General features: G+C 42.6%; 1 protein-coding gene across 1 annotated transcript in view; it reads right to left on the bottom strand.

Moving 5' to 3' along the window:
* Nucleotides 1–2,360: 2,360 nt before the first annotated feature.
* Nucleotides 2,361–19,289, bottom strand: part of LOC147901256 (FKBP-like peptidyl-prolyl cis-trans isomerase family protein) — a 70,762-nt gene continuing 53,833 nt past the window's right edge. Inside the window, exons 5-6 of the mRNA XM_087375937.1 lie at nucleotides 12,091–12,167; nucleotides 2,361–2,836 (exon numbers count right to left, since the gene is read on the bottom strand). Coding sequence (XP_087232063.1) covers nucleotides 2,717–2,836; nucleotides 12,091–12,167 — 197 coding nt within the window. The 3' untranslated portion in view covers nucleotides 2,361–2,716. The remainder of the gene's footprint in view (nucleotides 2,837–12,090; nucleotides 12,168–19,289) is intronic.

The raw sequence follows: 19,289 nt of genomic DNA, 5'->3' as shown, positions 1-19,289 counted from the left end.
AAGTCTGTTCCTTTATACATTCTTATTTTCTCATGATCATAAAATGATGTGCTAATAGCTGAGTTTCATCTGATGTCTCTAGTTGTATCAAATGTTTTGACATGGTGTTTCCTACAAGCGTTCATTGTAAGTCTAGTTTTGAACTTTGAAAGAATGAATTCTACAAGCACAATTGCTTACGAAGTATGAGTTATACTCAATTTGAGCGTGATTTGGTATGCCCATAGTGTAGCTTGAAGTTTGTGTTCCCAATTTGTTCTGCTAGCTTCCCCTTGATCTTGGAAAGCCTTTTGTGTTGGTGGCTTCAACTTCACTATTTCTGTTATGGTTGTAAGAAGTGGAATTCTTGTGGGTTATCATGAACTCTGTGACGAATGCTTCATTTACAAAGTGTATGCCTTTGTCACTCATTGTCTCTCGAGTACAACCAAACCTTACAATAGTGCTTTCATAGACAGATTTGGTGGTGTATTGAGCACAAAAATTCTTCACTACCTTGGCATAGTGGTGGACTGAGCATCAACATTCTCGGCTACCTTGGCCATTGCCCATTTCATCATGTAGTTTGTTGTTACTATGTCATATCTAGTGTGGGCACCTCTAGCTATTGGATGAATGGATGCAACATAGTCTAGGTTGAGGGTCATATAGTCTTCGCTTAAATGAGGAATTGTCTTGGAAAATGTCACACTGCTTCGCGTATTTGTTAGGCTACCATGTCCTACTTGCAACTCACCAAGCTAGAGACAAAAGATTGATAAAGATGGCAACCCTTTTTCAAATCATAACTAGAGCCATTTACATAAAGGGAAAAGATGCTATAAGAGAAGATGCGTAAGAGAAGATGGGATCAAACCCATGTTGCAAGAGGCCCATTATAGCATGGTAGCTGGACACATTGCTACAAACCTCGCTAGTTGCACCCTTGTTGTGAGCCTCTAGCCCTTGCTAGTAGCTCCCTCATGATCAAGAAGCTAGACACATCCTCACACCACATCAGTGAACTGTTTGTCTCAAAAAGAGATGCATGGTTATAGGTTCTTCACCTATGCCTAGGCAAGAGAAGGGATCACTCATGTAGTACACGCTTTCCTTTTTGCACAACAACTATGAAATCAAACTCCATAGCTTACCTTTTTGCACTAGGCTATGGAATCAAACTCCATTACAATGAACCACAACCTTAAGATTCCTTATATTGCATGGCTTGTTGACTAGATAGAGGAAGCCTGATGAATAACATAGAGGATGAATGGGTTTGCCAAATATACTACCTATACTTATTTATTACATAAATCGTTGATAGGCTCTCTCACTTACGGTGGTATAAACCACATATATCATTGATAGGATCTCTCACTCTATGGTGGTATAAACCATTGATAGGCTCTCTCACTCTATGGTGGTATAAACCATTGATAAGCTCTCTTACTCTATGGGATTGGAGACGTGCTTAAGCAAAATAATCATCCTATAGCATTTGAAAGTAGAAATCTTAAGCCAGTAGAGTTTAATTATAGTAGCTATGACAAAGAATTGATAGTAGTGGTACATGCCCTAAGAATTTGGAAGCATTATTTAATGGGCATAGAATTCTTGATCAAGACTGATCAACAAAGTATTAAGCATATTTTGACGCAACCATTGGTTTCAGATAGACATATCAAATGGGCTTCTTTTATTCAAAGTTTTCAACCCCAATGATTCAATATCAGCCTGGTAAAGAAAATACGGTTGCAGATGCATTAAGTCGAAGACCACAAATCAACAACATTTCAGTGATTGAAATACAATCATTCAAGGCAATGAAAAATTCTTATCAAGATGACTCTAATTTCTCTTATATATGAACTAAGCTTGAACAAAACAATTGGAGTCCTATAAAACCATTGATTCGCCCTCTCGCTCTGTGGTGACATAGTTCTTTTCATTATCATTCCATTGCTTGTTGGCAAAGCATACAGGGTACTCAAGATTGAAATCTCCTAATTAAATAGTATACATGTGTGCAAATACTTTTCTTACTTTAGACAACCAAAGATGTCTCAACTCGACAAATAAATCAAAGAATGATCACCGGCAATTTCTTTCCTTGCTTTTAGAAGAAAACTATGTTTGCCTTGCCTAAATGGTGATAGAGCAGGGACTAGCTTATAATACATGTGTGCAAATACTTTTCTTACTTTAGACAACCAAAGATGTCTCAACTCGACAAATAAATCAAAGAATGATCACCGGCAATTTCTTTCCTTGCTTTTAGAAGAAAACTATGTTTGCCTTGCCTAAACGGTGATAGAGCAGGGACTAGCTTATAAGGTAGCTTTTTAACTTAGTTCATTCCAGAATGTCAAACAGTGTCTCCAAGTGCATGAAAAATGGCTAGATTTTATCCAATCTTATGTATTGATGTCTTCTTTACCACACACACGTGGCCTATTTCTCTCTTCTTTGTTTTATGGTGTCAATTTGGACGCTTAAGACAGGAAATCTAGGTAGAGTTCCTATTGCCATACTCACAACACGTAACACATCCCATGGGTAATTTGGATCTGGCTATTCAATACTTCAGATTATGTTCCAATCAATTAAGGCTCTTTCATAATACCGGCAAAATTGCAGAGAACCAGGAAAAGCCAAATGTTCAATGGGCTGCTTCCTTGGGCACTCCCACAAAGCAAGCACTGTCATCTCTACCTTCTATGTGCAAATATAATATTCAATCACAAACAACATCTGAATAGAAACCAATTGTTCTCCGAGTACAATCTTTTGCACCAAGAAGCTCCACATCAAATACCTCAAACTGCTTTGCACTAAAAAAGGTTGAAGGTCCAACCTGCAGAGCAGATAGGCAAATCCAGAACTGTTAAAGACAGCTCCTAAGAGGATCTTACATTTTGAAAGGGCATCCCAGTCAACTTTCCAATACAAGCAATCATTTTCATAGCCACGATATTTCACAACAATCCTTCTGGTCTTTGTAACTGTTTGCAGAAATCATGGTAAATGAGAGATTTGGTAATGCACTGGGTATACATGTTTGTCATCTAGGCACAACATAGATACAGCAATAAGGATATAGCGGATCAGCAAGCTTGCTAGCCCTAATGCCGGAACAATCATCAGCCTCAGTCGCAGGGGATTGTTTATGGCTCCAGAATCTGCTGAAGGACTGTCTGAAGCTGTTGGGATCTGTACCTAACTCCAACTGTTCATTGGATCTGCCCTGCTGGCTCCTTAGGAGGCTGATGCAACTATGAGAGAGGAGCTGATAGCTGACTAAACAGTAGTAACCTGTGGAATGTTATTTGCTGCAACAACCAAAACATTGAAGTGCAGGATTGAGCCCACTATGCCGACAAGGTTGTGTGGAAGCCATGTGGGGAAACGGGCCCTGGAAAATGCTATGACTGTTCACATGGCAGGGATGCCACATAAGGTTACTTCTGATGTCATTGCTCATCTCAACAAAATTTGCTTAGTTTTGTATGAAAAAATTGACTTCTTTTGGAAGCCGCCAATGTGGCACTGTTGAATGAGAAAACTCACGTAGAGAAAATACTGGCTGAAGTGAAGAAATAACAGGGGCGGATACAAGAAGAGTGGAGGAAGGACCAGTAGGTCCACACGATGAGATTTATTTGGGGATTAGTATTAGTAGCAAGAGCGGCGACGGGATTTAAATAAATTAACCTAAGCTTTTGGACAATGAATGCGGCGACGGAAGATTATGGTAAGTAAAATGGATGGCAGACAACGCACGAACTTTCTAGAGACTCTCGAACGTTCCAAAGGACTCTCTTAAGCAAGTATAAAGAGAGGTCCAGCCTCTGCCTCACCCCTCAGACTTATCAACTGTTTGTGCAGAGAAGTGAGAGGGAGGAGGGAGAGAGGTGGGTGGAGGAAGGAGGAGAAGAGCAGAGGGAGGCAGGACGTTAGCGAGAGAGACACGGCAGACTGCAAATCCTTAAATTTGCCATTTTGCTTCAATATAGCTTAGGTTAATTGCTTAAGCTGATTGCGATTGAGGGAGGGAGAATGGCAGGGCGAGGGAGACAGAGAGAGCAGGAGAGGCACACGGAGCGAGCAGAGTGGTGCTCCTAATTTTCTGCGCAAAATTAGCAATCCATTGCAATTGATCCGGATTGAAATCGTTTGTAGTTTGGTAGCAATGAATTTACAAAGTAGGAGTATAAAAGACAGGATGCAAGCTATGGGAACAGAACTACAGCATCTCAGAGACGTGAAAGGGGCATCGGAGTTGACATGCACAGCAATGGAAGAGCTGAAATCTGAAAATGAAAAACTCGAAAAGAAATGGCAGCTATTCAGGCCACCATGCAACGGAAACATGCTGAATTCTCACAGCAAATCACTAAGGGAAAAGCAGAGAAGTTGGAGTGGAAAGAGGTACTCAAGAAGGGTGCATCAGCCCCAAAGGAGTTCATTTCCGATGCCCTGGAGGAGGATAAGAGACGGAACAGCGAGTCCCTAAATGTCCTTGTTAGAGGACTAGCACTCTGTCGGGGATACACCGATGGCTGATGCTGAAGCTTTGATCACCCAGGGAGGTGTCACCCTCACTTTTGAGGCAACATGGAGAGTGGGGAAGGACGATTCACCAACAAGGCCAATGGTTGTGAGATTCCGGACAACAAATGACAGATTCACCTTCATGAGTATGAGGACAACGAAGGGTACAGGACATATTTGGATGATAACCTCACGCTCCTGCAGCAAGAGCATCGGAGGGAGAGGATGGTTCGAGTGATGGCAGCCAGATAGGAAGGGAAGTAAGCTGCCTACAGAGATGGTGAAGTAATTATCTGAAAGAAAGGAGAAATGTGAGAAAGGGATACAGACAGCACATGAAAGTGTCAGGCCTATGGGACAGGGGCACATAACATACTGAGCATGGCTGTGGAACTGCAATAGTACACTTTGGTCTCACTTTGGGGGTATTCTCTAACACTTACACTAGCAGAGATGATGTTTCTGCACTAAGACACATGAGAGTCCAATGAGAGGACTACCATAGTGACAGGATACATCTAAGAGTTGGCTCACAGGAGGGATCTGAGGTGAGAATCGAGATGTCACACCTGAGACGGCTCATATATGTGGTACAGGAGGAGTACACCGACACATGTGAATAGGAGTTCAATTCACATTCCATTTGAGACAAATTACGATGATGATATCACGGAGTTCTCCACGCAAGGAGAGATCCCCCTTCTCGGTGCTTCAATGTGCATACAGGGAACAGATAGATGGGCTCTACGAGATATTGGATCGAGCCAGTAGATTTTGGGATAGTGAGGCACTCAGAGGATGCACCACATGTGAGAGGTTATGGGTGACATTTACTGGAGATGGGAGCAGTACACGACCTGATCATATATATAACGGTTTTCAAAGATGACCATTATCCAGAGGCTCACTTGTTTCACACATGGAGGGGGACAAGTGTCAAGAACAATGGACTACTTGATTGGTTCCCAGCCTTTGTGCCGCAAGTCCATGATTTTACAATCCCTCCCCCCCCACAAAGCACTAACCACTCCTACCTAGTATTCAGGATCAACTACCACGCCAAACACAGGATGTAATCCTCTACCCCCACCCATTTCCAGTTACACTTTGATCATGCCTTTATGCAATTATGTGAGCCACTTGTCTCAAAAACTACCAACCTCCCTTGGAGATGATTTAGCCCTCGCCCATGCCTCGGATCCCTTGTATCAGTGGTTCAGAATGCTGCCACCAAATCATTCCGCAGCATGTCCCTCAGCTAGGAAGATGCCCCAATTTGACATTGAGTGCCGAGAGATGAGATCTACTTCATACGCCAGCAAGCTCTAGGACACTTGGCGACTTCTAAGGTACAGCAGATATCATGCCTTCTTACACGCCATAAGAGGCACGCTTTCCTCTCACATAGACTGCTGATGTGATCCGCTCTTTCCTAGAAGGAAAAAAGCGGAAGCCACCTATCCCCCTTACCGGCCTATGGATCTAGCACACACATGTGTCATCGATGTATGGCGTCCTGATCTATACGCCACATCATATGTCCTCCCTGCCTAGATCTACTACATCAATCTTATTTACCACACAGAATGTGTGTGCTGCATTGCATTGGCTCCACAACCAAAGAGCCCAAGACCACTATGGGTTGTGGAGTGAGCATTTTGCATATGGCCCCAATCTTATTGCATATGTTTAATCATGCTATATGCCACAGCTTCCCCCCTGCTTGGAGTACCACCACCATTGAGCCGATACACAAAGCAGGGGACCAATGGACACTCTGAACTACCGCCCTCTCATGACTAATCACACATTGGCCAAGATTAACGGATTATGTACTAGAGAGAGATCTCAACTCCTATATAGAGGCACTAGGACAAGGGGCTTTGGGACAAGTCCAAAGGCACCAGTCTACCCTTGACCACATCTTCACATTATAAGCCATCTTCGAGATTCTAGAAAGTCTTACGCTCACTCTATAGGTTTTTTAAAAGGCCTTTGACAAGTCCCACAATCTCGTATTATTAGGAGACTTCAAGAGATCTAGATCCCAGAAGTCATGATTTGGGGGGTGATGAGTCTATATGTTTTAGTTAGAGGGAGAAAATATGCCCTCAAAGGTCTTCCGGACTAGATTGAGAGCATCATCAAAGTGAAGCAAGGATGCCTCCCCTCACCAACACTCTTTGGGTTCTACATTGATGAGATCATGACCTTCATTGACCACCTAGGAGATGAGGGGTCACGACTTGCTGATTTGATGATACATCCACTGTCATATGCAAATGATATAGTAGCGGGAGAGAGCAAGACAATGACAACTTGGGAATTGTCCTCATATCCTCATCAACAACAAGACTATAGAGACACCTAGAGGTATTTTGCAAACAAAGAGACTTGGCAGTTAGACCACGGTTACAATATTCAACACCTCACAGGCAATACTTCCCGAGCGAGCCAGTGGAGATCATACTTGGGGCGAATCTGGATATGGAGATGCCACTACCAATGCCGGATCCAATTGATCCAGATGGATCTAGCGAAGAAGATGAAGATCACAATATGAGCCAAGAGGAAGATGCGCATAATGACATTGTACGGGAGGAAGATAGAGATCACGATATTGAGGAAGAAGATGACGGTCATCAAGAATCACCACACTTTATTGAAGAAGATGATCAAGTACTCTTAGGTGAACGTACGATGCTAGAGTACAATGATGATATAGGAGATCAACTCGGTATAGAGTTAGAGATAGACTTGTTTGGCACGTTAGACTTGGCTCAACAAGATGAAGCCGTTGATGTAAATGCTCTTCATTGATTTTATTCATCTCAAACTTGGACATGAATATATGAGCTTCAAAGACTTGATGTACATGCTCTTGTACTTTTATTCTCTCAAAGGATCAAACATGTATGAAAATGAAAAAAAATGTCATTGGAAAAAACTATCTTTTAAGGTCGATATGGAAAACAAAACTCTCTGTAAAACGTCCCTCTAGGAAACTGTCTCAGTGTTGCTATATAACGACCATTACCAATCTGATAAGCATCGCTATATAGCGACTTTAGGCAAGCATCGCAATATAGCGACGTTTGCCTAAAGTCGCTATATAGCGACCCTTAACGAAGCCCGCTTTCAATACCGACGATTAGCGCCCCACGCACGCTAAACGTCGGTACTTAAGCGTCGTAATAGGATCCGTGTGTAGTAGTGAAAAAAGCTAATTATAGCCTTTTCTTTTTACTATGATTTGTGCAGCCAAGGCACGGCTTACACAAGGTCAGGGAGCTCTCATCCGACTAGAGCGATAATGCTTCCAGGCACAATTCAAGGACTGATTGGAGGAGATCTAGGTGATTATGAGTTCTCGAATGATTTGAGTAAGCCCTCAATCCCTCATCAAATAGTACAGGCAAAGGTCGCCATGAAACCACTCGAGACTGATGCTATCTTTCAGATGGTGGCAATTCATGGTCACAAGAAACATTACGTATGTTTCGTCGTTTCATCATTTCGACACGTTTTGCTTCGTCTTTTTGGCCGAAACGGATAGGTTTCAAAATGATACTTAATATATACAAGGATAGGGGCAAATAGGAGAGATGTTATATTCAAGTTTAGAGTGAACAAAGACAATCTAAGGCAAGCTGCAAGACACCTAAACAACAAATTCAAAGCCACATTCTTCAAATTTATTTAAATTCAAGCTTTCAATCTCCTTTCTCAAGTTCAGATAGGCTTCGAAACGATACTAAATATATACAAGGATAGGAGAAAATAAGATATATTATATTAAAGTTTAGAGAGAACAAAGAGAAATACAAGTCAATAAACCTAAAAAGGAAATTCAAACACAAATACATTCTTCAAATACTTAAATTCAAGCTTTCACTCGCCTTTCTAAAGTTTCAACTGTAGACCATTTAATATTTATGGAGTCAAAACATAAAAGCATAGGGATTCTAGAAAAATGGGACAAAATGAGACAAAAGTTTCATTGAGAGTGTTTCGTCATGTTTTGAAATTTCCTCTGATTTAAGATTTCGAGGTTTCGATAGGACGAAAACGGTTTCTCACGTTTTGCAGGACACATCTAGAATTCAAGAAGATGGGACGTTGAAGGTTGAACTCCAACTTATTTTGGATAGACAAACCAAGCAACTTAGAAACAAAACAATAGTAGAAGCTTTGGTAAAATGGGATGTATATCCTATAGAGGATGCTACTTGGGTAGATTTAGATTCACTTATTGCTGAGTTTCCTTCTTTTAAACTCTAAGGACAGAGTTTTTCAAAGAGGGGGCGATTGTGACACTCCACATTTTTGTGCGACGCTCCATATTTTGTGTATAAATTTCTTTTTAGTTTTATTAGTAGTAATTATTTGTGAAATTTATTTTCATGTCAATTTTGAGTTTTGAAAATACTAATAAGTGATTTGAGATTTAACAAATCCAAATATATATATATATGCACAAGAGTTGTATCGAAAGTTTGCACGTTAAAAGGAGGGTCCAGCTTTGCGGAATCTAAAGGAGAACTTGGAAAGGAGTGATTGATTTAAAAAGAACTAAAGGTATTGCTAGAATGGTCCAGGGATGGAGCAAATTGGTCGTGAAGGACAAGAAAAGCAAGATAAAGTGGAAAAGCCAGCTAAAAGTGGAGAAAAGCTGGTCGCACCTTTCTTGGATAAAAACAGCAGTCACTATTTTGACCATAACTTTTGATTCCCAACTCGGATTGAGGAGCTCTTCTTTTTGTTGGAAAGCTGAGATTGCGATCTACAACTTTACAGAAGAGGTCAAGATCTAATTCTATGATCTATTAAGTCGAAAACTCAGAATACGCAGAGGCAGCAAGGCAGCATATTTCAGAAGCTCCCAGATTGAGAGTGAGAGTGTGAGTGAGAGTGAGATTCTTCCTTCATCTATGATTGTATCATCTTGAGTGAGAGTGAGATTCATTGAAACACCTTGGTGTGAGTGTGAGTGAGAGTGAGAAATCTGATGCGAGTGAGAGTGAGAGTGAGAATAGCTCGAGGGTGGTCGGGCGGTTCGAGCTCTGTACATGGAGTATTGTGACTCCAAGATTGATTGTAAACGATTTTGATTCAACAGAAAGTCTCCTTCTATTGTATTTCAGTTTTCTCCTTCTCTCTATAGAATCAAACTTGATTTCAAGGCTCGGAGCATCCATGTGACTATGTGACATTCCTTCACAGGGTTTGGGCCTTGCCCAGTTGGAGACTACAAGAGTTTGGCACTAGAGTCATCCAGACGACTAGCAGATAAAGGGGTTAGCACAGCCTAGTATACACATATATCCAGATTCAAGATATTCAGATGGACCGACTCCCCCCTTTCAAAGTACAGATTGGATGCCCCTTCGCACGAGATGAGTCAGCCCCGAGATATAGTGGAGTGAAGAATGAGTTTGCTGATATGAGGGAAGAGTGGATAAACAGGAAGAGACGCCGCAGAGTTGTGGGGTCAGCAGAGACACAGAGACCATGCATGGTGCAGAGGGATGGAAGTCCAGCCTATATCAGCTCTACTCAAAGGGGGATGTCAAAGCTGAGGTGTCCCTCTCGATTTATATTACACAACAACTTCCCCGGAATGGGGAGCTCAAACGTACATCAAGAGAAGATCTCACTATATGACAAGTATACATTATAGTCTATGAAATGAGTCCACAAACAATCAAAGAAAGATTGCTGCAGAGAGCGTCAGAAGAAAGGGAAAGTGGAAAAAGTAGGGTCACCAAAGAATCTATGGTTTCTATCCTTTCATAGACTCCAAAGTGCCCAATAAGGAACCAAATGAAAAACAACTCAAACCCTTGTTTGCGTGAAAAAGCCAGAAATGCTTCCCAAAGATGGCAATGGGAAATCTAGTTCTCAAACGCTGCCGCAGAAGACCCAAGAAACCACAGATGTGTGGATAGTACCAAAGGAGATGAGGCACAGATTCCTATGGAGCCAAACAATTGTGACACACACACACACACATATATTCAAGAATTACAAATGTTGTCTAGTGGACCAAGAAACTATAAGACTTTCTATTGGGAAAACCCAATGGAGAGCAAATTTTCACTACACAAACCAGGAGGTGATGACAATGGATACAGATGGAAGAATAAGAACTTGTAAACGTCATATATGGTTTGCAAGTGGGTCATCAACAATGATAAAAGCCATGACCATGGTTTTATCAGCTTTTGTTTTTGTCAAGCCTCTTACATGTTGGCCGGAAAATGGAAGGCACATGCCCTGGTAGTGGAGACTTTTGTGAAGCGTAACACTGAAGGTTAAAGGCTTTGCTTTCTCAAGCACTGGTGGAAGCATGAAAGATAGCTGGAAGCTGGTTCAGATGGAAAAGACATTAGGGAGATAGCAACTCAGCACAACCCATCTTTTGTGCCTCTGTCAAAACTGTACAGCATTTGTTTTGGTGTACCCATATATAAGAGGTGCATGCAGATTTGCCTCAGGATTTGATCTGAACTAATCTTAACAAGATCAAGGTTGCAAGCTTATTGGTCTCTTCTAGAGCTACAAAGGAATGGCCTAGTGAGCTAGCTATGGATTGGCAATCTCCTTAGGATTATACATGGCAAGAGACATGAATACAAGGAAAGTAGGAGACAATAGCTCAAGAGCAAGCATTCTTAAAATGCCAAGAAATAGTTATCCAAATAGAGTATCTATAAGCCAATGGCCTTGGAAGAGCTTGTCTGATAATGTCTTGATTGGCTAACCAGTTAAAGGTAGTGGAAGAGATGACTATGGGATAAGCAGCTCAAAGAACACTGGAACATCCATCTCTTTTTGTATATCTTAACACCCCCCCACAAAAAAAGGAAAAAAACAGAAGCATCCCTTTGCAGAAAGGGAAATGATAATCAAGCCTATGTTCTTCGTAGTAGAAGCTTCAATGTGAATTCCACAAAAAATTCTTCGACAAGGAGTTTCCTCCAATGTCACCAGGAAATGCATTTTGGGCATCTCAAACATTTCTTAGAAACACGCGAAACGTGGCATTTAGGGCGAAACGCCCTGAGTACAAAATGGTGTGCATGGCTGTTTTCTGCACCGATTCAATTCGCCTCTCCCTTGCTTGCCTTGCTGCCTGCAAAACACTCTACTCTACCCAGCCTAAGCCCTCTACTCTACTCCCTTGCTAGGCCCTCTACTCTACCTCCCTTGCTAAAGCCTAGCTGCAGTATTATTTATAAAGTATATATAATATACATAAAATACAGTATTTTTACGGGTTTCTAGGTGAAACGGCTGCCAAAATCTAGAAACATTTCTTGCGACACTGGTTTCCTCACAAAGGAAGAGATGGTATAGACTATTGCCTAGAACCTGGCACTATAATGTCCAAGTGAAAACGACTATTCCGCATTCTCAAACGATCAAAACGCTTTATAATTCAGATATGAACAAAAAAGAACTTGAACTCCTTCCCAACTGTTTTGTTGAACTTTGCACATAAAATCAGACGTATGGATTTTGAAGTAACAGGCGAAGGTAGGAAAACTCTCTTACCGGAGGACCAAGCTCTGGTGGAACAACAATTCGACGCTTTCCACCAGGTTTCATTGTGCGAATACCCTCCTCGAACCCTGGACAACAATGAAGCAGACATTTTACACAGTAACCAGTCATTTAAATTAGCCTTTATTTGTCCAATGGACTGCGCGTAAATCAATTAGAAGAATCCATAATGATGTGAAATCTTGCAAATGCTACACAGCCAATGCATGAGTTGAATTTTAGCATTGCACTAAGAATTTCATCTTACAAGCTGCACCTTTCGTTATATCTGTGCCCCACACAGCTTAATTGAATCTATGCGCACCAAAACAACCGTAGGAACCTTGCAGCAAGACACAAAATTCTTTTTGCCTCCAACACATTATGAGTGATATGTCACTTATGAGCAACATTCCTTGCCACTTATATTGACTCCAGAGGCAACATACAAAGGACCCTTTTAAAACGGAATAATAAAAACTTGCTCATGGTGTCACCTTATTTTCTGGCACCACATACACTATAACTGGGTCAAAGGTTGTGTCCTGGGCTGCTCGTGACAGCAGCAAACCAGGGCGTGACACGCTGACAGAGGGGTATGATGCTTTCTACCTTTCACTGGTGTCTTTGAATGTATAATTCCTGCTGTTGAATTGTGCTATTGTGCTAATTGTCCGGAGCAAAAGATTTCTTATGAGGAGCTTCATGTCAGATAGGTGAGCTCATACAATTTGGTTTCTCTCAGTGAATTCTGGGTCCTTCAGTCAACGCCTGAATATGCCCAAGCAGTAATTGAGGAGGCTGGCATGACAAAGCCATCAGAAGAGTTGCCGTTCCTGAGGTTGTGCCCATGCCAAGCCTTGGCAAAGTGATGTATCTCTCATCCCTTGCCATCATCATCCAGTATTATATAGCCCATACTAGGGCCGACCAGGCCATCATTTAGGTCGACTAGGTGGCCGACCAGCTGACCCTGATGTCGACTACCACGTGCCTGATTATATGCCGACATTGCCACTTGGCTGATGTGCTACACGGCTACGCCTTTACATATGGCTGCAGGCCAATTCATCTGCCACCTTCATAGGGGGCTGTTTTTCCACATAAACAGGTCACCATGTGACCCATCTGCCACATCATGATCTTGGTTGAAGCACTTGAGGCTGTGTATGTCATCATCTCCCCATGGACATTCACCTATGCTATCATGCTCTTGGCTTCTCATCATACGGGAGCCTTATAGGTGAGCAGCTAAGCCATGGTGAAGGATGACATAGGGTGGAGCATTCATCTCCAGCATCCCCTCTCAATGTCCATAGTTTGGAGTATTGCCTTGGTCCAATGCCAAAAAGCTTCTGAGAATCAATAACATCTGTGACTAGTTCCCAAGATCCTTAGCCTCCAATATCTCCGCAGAGCATCTATACTTGATTTAGGATCCACAATTGAAGGATCTGATACCTCTAGGGTCTACACGTACCACCTAAAAATGGAGGTGTCCAATTGTGGGTCCAGAACTCTTGAAGCCTCAACCTCCTTCGCCGGTTCTTCCTCTATAAGAAATGCAGCTGTAATAGCAGCTACTTTTTCGGGGATTTAACTTTCTTTTGATTGTCATGCTCTTAAAACATGTCATCTTTCCTGACTACAGTTCTCCACTCATTGTCTTCAGTTTCTTTTTGTTAGAATTATTATTATATTCTAGCAATGACCAATGTAATGTAATAAGTAGGTTAGGGGCACTTTTCCCTCATTTAAGGTTTCCCCCCCTAACCACAGTTAGTTCACTAACTACGGTTAGTGAAGGATAAGTTTTTGTCACTTAGACAAAACCTTTCCCCTCTTCTTGTATTAGTCACTTCATCTATTGCAATGTTACGTCAGCTCTCTTGCTCTCTCACTCTTCTCTCTCTCACATTTGGTATTAGAGCAGCAAGACCCTGCTCCTAGCTGCTTGCCCAGCTCCCTGCTCCTTGCCCGCAAACTCTTCCTGCTCCAAGCACCCTGCTCGCAGCTCCCGTCTGTACAATCTGTACGGACTGATTCCGTACAGCCATATAGCAGCCCACGCTGCTGTCCGTACACCTGTACTAGCGACGAAGCTCCAACCATACAACCTGTCGTACATCAGCACCAATCTGCCATCCGTACCTTCTGCTTGCAGCCGTACAAGTGCTCCCGTGAGCAGTCCGTACAAGTGCTCATCCGTACACTGCTCCCGTGAGCGGTCCGTACACCTCAGTACAACGCCGTACATGCGTTGTCTTCTGAACAACGTTGCTAGGTACATCACCGTACCTTCGCTGTACGACCACCGTACAACTGACAGTAGTGCCGTACTGCTTTTCGTACTTGTCAATCAGCAGCAGCCGTACGTCTGTACACCAGCAACCTGCACCTCCATACAACAGTAGCAACCGTACATCCGTACAGCAGCAGCCCGTACAGTCATCTGCCGTACAATTGTATGGACTGTCAGTCGTACGTACAGTTGTACATCATACGTCCGTACATAGGTATTCGTACAAATCACCTGCACGTTACTCTTGCAGGTGACAGACACAAAGTGCAATTTTGGGACTCTTTTGTTTGTGTATGCACACGGGTGCATTTTGCAGGGAGCCATTGTTTGGCTAGGCAGATTTTTGGACAGATTTGAGCACATTCTGTGCATTTTGCAAAATTTGGGGCTTTTCGTGGATTTGTGGATCTGCCTCAATTTCAATTCAATTTCACCCCAAAATTTGGGGCTTTTGGTTTTGCACTGCAATTTCTTGCATTTTTGGGGCTTTCGGGCAATTTGCCCTCTTTTGGATGCAATTTCCCTGAAGAAATTGGGGGCTTTTGGCATTCGGATGCAATTTGGCAGTGTAAAAGCATTTTGGGAATGTTGCAAGCAATTTTGGACTCATTTTGAGTGACATTGCAAACATTGGCACATTCTGCGGTATTTTTTGAAAGTTTTTGAGAGCATTTGCAGGACAATTGAAGTGCATTCTAAGCCTTTGCAGGCTGTGACAGTATTTGTCACTGTGGGCAGCTTTTTCTTTGCAGATTTTACTTGTGCATTTTATATCCCAGGAAGGGATTTCACTTGGTCAGTCTATTGTATTTTCTAATATTTTCTGGTATAAATGGCTCAGAACAACTCCAATGAGGTGTTCGGGGTTCTAACATAGGAGGATAAGTTGGACTGCACCAACTACTCCTCGTGGAGTTTCATGGTTCGCAATATCTTGGTTGGCAGATGCTCCTTTAGTGTTGATGAGACACTTCATACTTGGTATTTTGACAATGGTTCTTCAAAGCACATCACTTCCAAGAAGAGTCTATTTGTAACTCCGCATTCTTCACCCACCAAGAAGAAGGTAACTTAAGTGAATAATTCTTCTTATTTAGTGTGTGGAGTGGAAGACATTATTCTCACATCCACTGATGGCACATATTTCAGAATTTCAGATGTACTCTATGTGCCAAGGATAAAGAAGAATTTGCTTTCAATGTCCTCACTCAATAGAGGAGGATTTCAGGTTGTTTTTTATGATGACAAGTGTGCAGTCAAAGACAAAGAAGATCACTATGCTTTGATGTTGTCTAGCACTTTGTATCAGGGTCTTTTTCAGCTTGATGTATATGAAAAAAGATCCCAGAATGCATGCAGATTTCAAAGTCCAATTAAAAGCTACATTTGATATGTCAAACTTGGGCTTGTTACATTTCGTTTTGGGGATCCAGTTTATTCAAGAGAAACATGGAATTGTTATGTCTCAGTCCAAGTATGTTCAAAAGCTCTTGGACAGATTCAACATGCATGATTGCAAGCCTATGTCCACTCCCATGGAGCCGGGGCTGAAGCTTACAATGCATGATGCGGGTGAATCAATTGATGTGACACTCTATAGCTAGGCTGTTGGATGCCTCATTTATCTCTGCAATACAAGACCTGATATTCAATTTTCAGTTTCTCAGGTGAGCAGGTATATGCTGTTATGCTCTAGCCGAGATAGCATGACCTCGGAAAGATCGGTGGGCATTTTCTCTTAGATGACCGACTTCTGTAATATTTAATGTGCGTAAATAAAATGGTCAAGAGAAGTAACTGCCAAGGTCCTAGGTGAGGGTGTAATGGCATTGACTAGGTGGTTCTGAGTGCTAAGGCCTAGGTGCACCTAAATGTGTAATAATGCCAAGGGGCAAATGTTCTAAATTGTGCCCCAAGAGAGGGGTAATTGATGTGCCAAGTAAAAAGGTCTAAAATGAGGACATGTGGCAGAGGGAACCATCTAGGGAGATGTGGGTTTGTGGATAGGCATGAGAGATAAATTACGTATCTTAAGTAACATGTGATCCACGAAATTGGCTGGGTGGAAAATCGTGATGCCATCGCCTGAGAATTTGCTTGCCTGTGGTTGACGAAACTTCAAGAGAGAAACCTCGATCACATCAGAACTGCGCTCGGTCATCCGACCGGCATACTTCTCCGGTCTATAGTTGGCAATATTAGGCACCTTGACCCTCGCATGCTCTGATGAGTGTATACTGGGCTCTGGCTCTGCTGGAGTTTGCCCTTATCAATTTTAGATGGCCTAGCCGACAAGGCTTGCACCATCTCCCTAATCTCATTCTGACCAGCGTTCACTTGAAGCTACTGGTTCATGATTTGCTATAAAGCATCTTCTAATATCGAAATCCTACCCACCAGAGTAGGTGTTGTGTGATGGGACATTTGTTGTGTAGACCGTGCTCTAGATTCACTAGGATTCACCCTGGAATCTTGACCCTCTGCCTCCATTGTTTCAAAAGGGATTTTTTTTTCTTCAGATTCCCCTTTTGTTATATAGGAATAATAAACTGCAACCTCTGCTGTACAGGATAAAATGGCCTGCAACTGGAAACTAAAATTTGATATGGAAGAAAAGAAAATTTGCTCCCTGGAGTAAATCGTCGAAGACGGCGCTGAGACCCAGAAATCACTCATCACTCCTCCTGTTGAACCTTGTTACGCTGGTTTTGGACCACAGGTACAAGTCACGATGCTTCGAGGTCCTCCGGCCTGCGTACAACGGGAATATCTATTTTTTTCCATCTGCTGTTACACAGATTTATCACCCCGCTCCACATATCACTTCACTCCACACGGGCGCACGTCGCTGCTCAGCAAACCCGTACGTCGTCGGACCACCAGGGAGGTCCAGGCCTTGCGACTCGTTCACTTGCAGAATACCAGTAGGAGCTTAGCTTCTGGCATCAACCACTACCATGCAAAGCTTGTCCGTCAAATACTCAAAGGTGCGCCATGCCATTGCAGCACATCGCCAGCCTGCTCCGCTCATTGAAAATCTCCCGCAAAATAAACTCAGCCACCACGCTGTCCCTAGGCCTTGCTGTTCGTTGTCACGGGCAACAACCCCTCCAAATTCGTCGCAAGTGAGCAGCCGAATTATCACGCACTCCTTGTACCCAACCGCTTCAGATCACGCTCTCTTCTCATCCCGTTTGTCCAGCCTGAAGTTCTGGTCTTTCGTCCATCCCTTGATCTCTACCATGTGCTCTGATACCAAATGTGGATTTGTGCAGGCAGGGACTCAGTATGAGTACCCGAGAAAAGGGGGATTTCAGAGGAAATGGACTTCAAAGACAAGCGTCTCCCAACCAAGTGGCCAAACCAAGCAGGTGAAGCCGGTTGAGGGACCAACAAAAACAAGTACCACCGTTGGGGTGAAAAGGAAAATAACTCCAATGGCAGCCTGGACTTGGTCAAAGTCCTCGTTGACCCCTGAACAAAAAGAGAAAGCTAGAAAAGAAGGATTGTGCTTCGGCTGCCTTCAGCGACATCAGTGGAAAGATTGTCCACTGAATAAAGACCGTCGCACGGCCAATATGATAATATCTGAATGCGACGCGAAAATGCAGGAGAGTCCCAATGCGAAACATATGCAGATGCAATTGGCGAGACCTTCTTAAAGGTTAGTACCTGTGTTGTTAAGTGTGTCTATTACTAAGTTAGTAAGCGGTGCACCTGATAACATCCTTTCAAAGCCCGCAGCAACGGGGTATGCGATTTTCAATGAGCCCGAGTTGATTAAAATGAAAGGGCAAGTAGCCAGTCATGATGTGATTGTGTTGTTTGACTCAGCGTCAACACACAATGTAATCAACTCGAAGCTTATTAACAGGCTCAAGTTGAAAACTAGTCCATCTGACTATGCTTATACGGTCAGGATGGCGGACGGAAGTTCCACTGAAGTATGGGACCAAAGGGTAACCCAGTTGGAACTTCGAATTCAGGACTATGTTGAGAAGCTGGACTTTGAACTGACCAGACTTGCTCACGCAGATATAAACCTAGGCATGGCTTCGCATTTTTGGAAAAATCCAGCCATTGATTGGAAAAAGCATATTTACCAGTTCAAGATGAACGGGGTAGAATATGTTTTGCGAGGTGAAAAGGATTTACCTCGAGGACCATTGATTTCAGCCATGGAAATTTGGAAGACTCCGAAAGAGTTTATGTGTATGTGTATAGCATTGATAGAGTCGATTGATGATGCATCGACTAGCACTGAGGCTACCCAAGATGGAAAAATGGCCGAGTTGGCTAAAGAGATATCAGAGGAGTTCTCTGACTGTTTTAGGGATGAGCTACCTTATGGGTTACCTCCAGAGCGGAAAGTTCAGCATAAGATTGAATTGATCCCGGGGACAAAACCTGTAAATAGACCTCCCTATAGAATGAGCTTTACTGAAGAGGCGGAGGTGCGTAGACAACTGGAAGAATACCTCAAATTGGGGCAGATTCAACTAAGTTTCTCACCTTTTGCTTCGCCAGTGATATTAAAGAAGAAAAAGGATGATATGTTTCGCCTCTGTATAGATTACAAAGCATTAAATAATATCACTGTTAAGCACAGGTATCCGATGGCTCAGATTGATGATTTGCTAGATGCATTACATGGAGCCGTGATTTTCAGCAAGATAGATCTTAAGTGTGGCTACCATCAGATCCGGATTAGAGCCGAGGATGTACATAAAACCGCTTTCAGAAGCAGGTTTGGTCATAATGAGTTTAAGCAATGCCCTTCGGACTTACCAATGCTCCAGCGACATTCGTCATGCTTATGAACGATTTACTACGTCCGTATATCGGAAAGTTTGTAGTACATTTTATTGACGATATTCTAGTGTTCAGTAAAAGTATTACTGAGCATCGT

This window comes from Dipteris shenzhenensis, chromosome 6 (assembly GCF_047967505.1).
Source record: "Dipteris shenzhenensis isolate YYH24624 ecotype China chromosome 6, Dip_SZ_1.0, whole genome shotgun sequence".
Taxonomy (NCBI): Eukaryota; Viridiplantae; Streptophyta; class Polypodiopsida; order Gleicheniales; family Dipteridaceae; genus Dipteris; species Dipteris shenzhenensis.
Note: the sequence above shows the minus strand (reverse complement) of the source record. Positions and strands in the feature narration are given on the sequence as shown.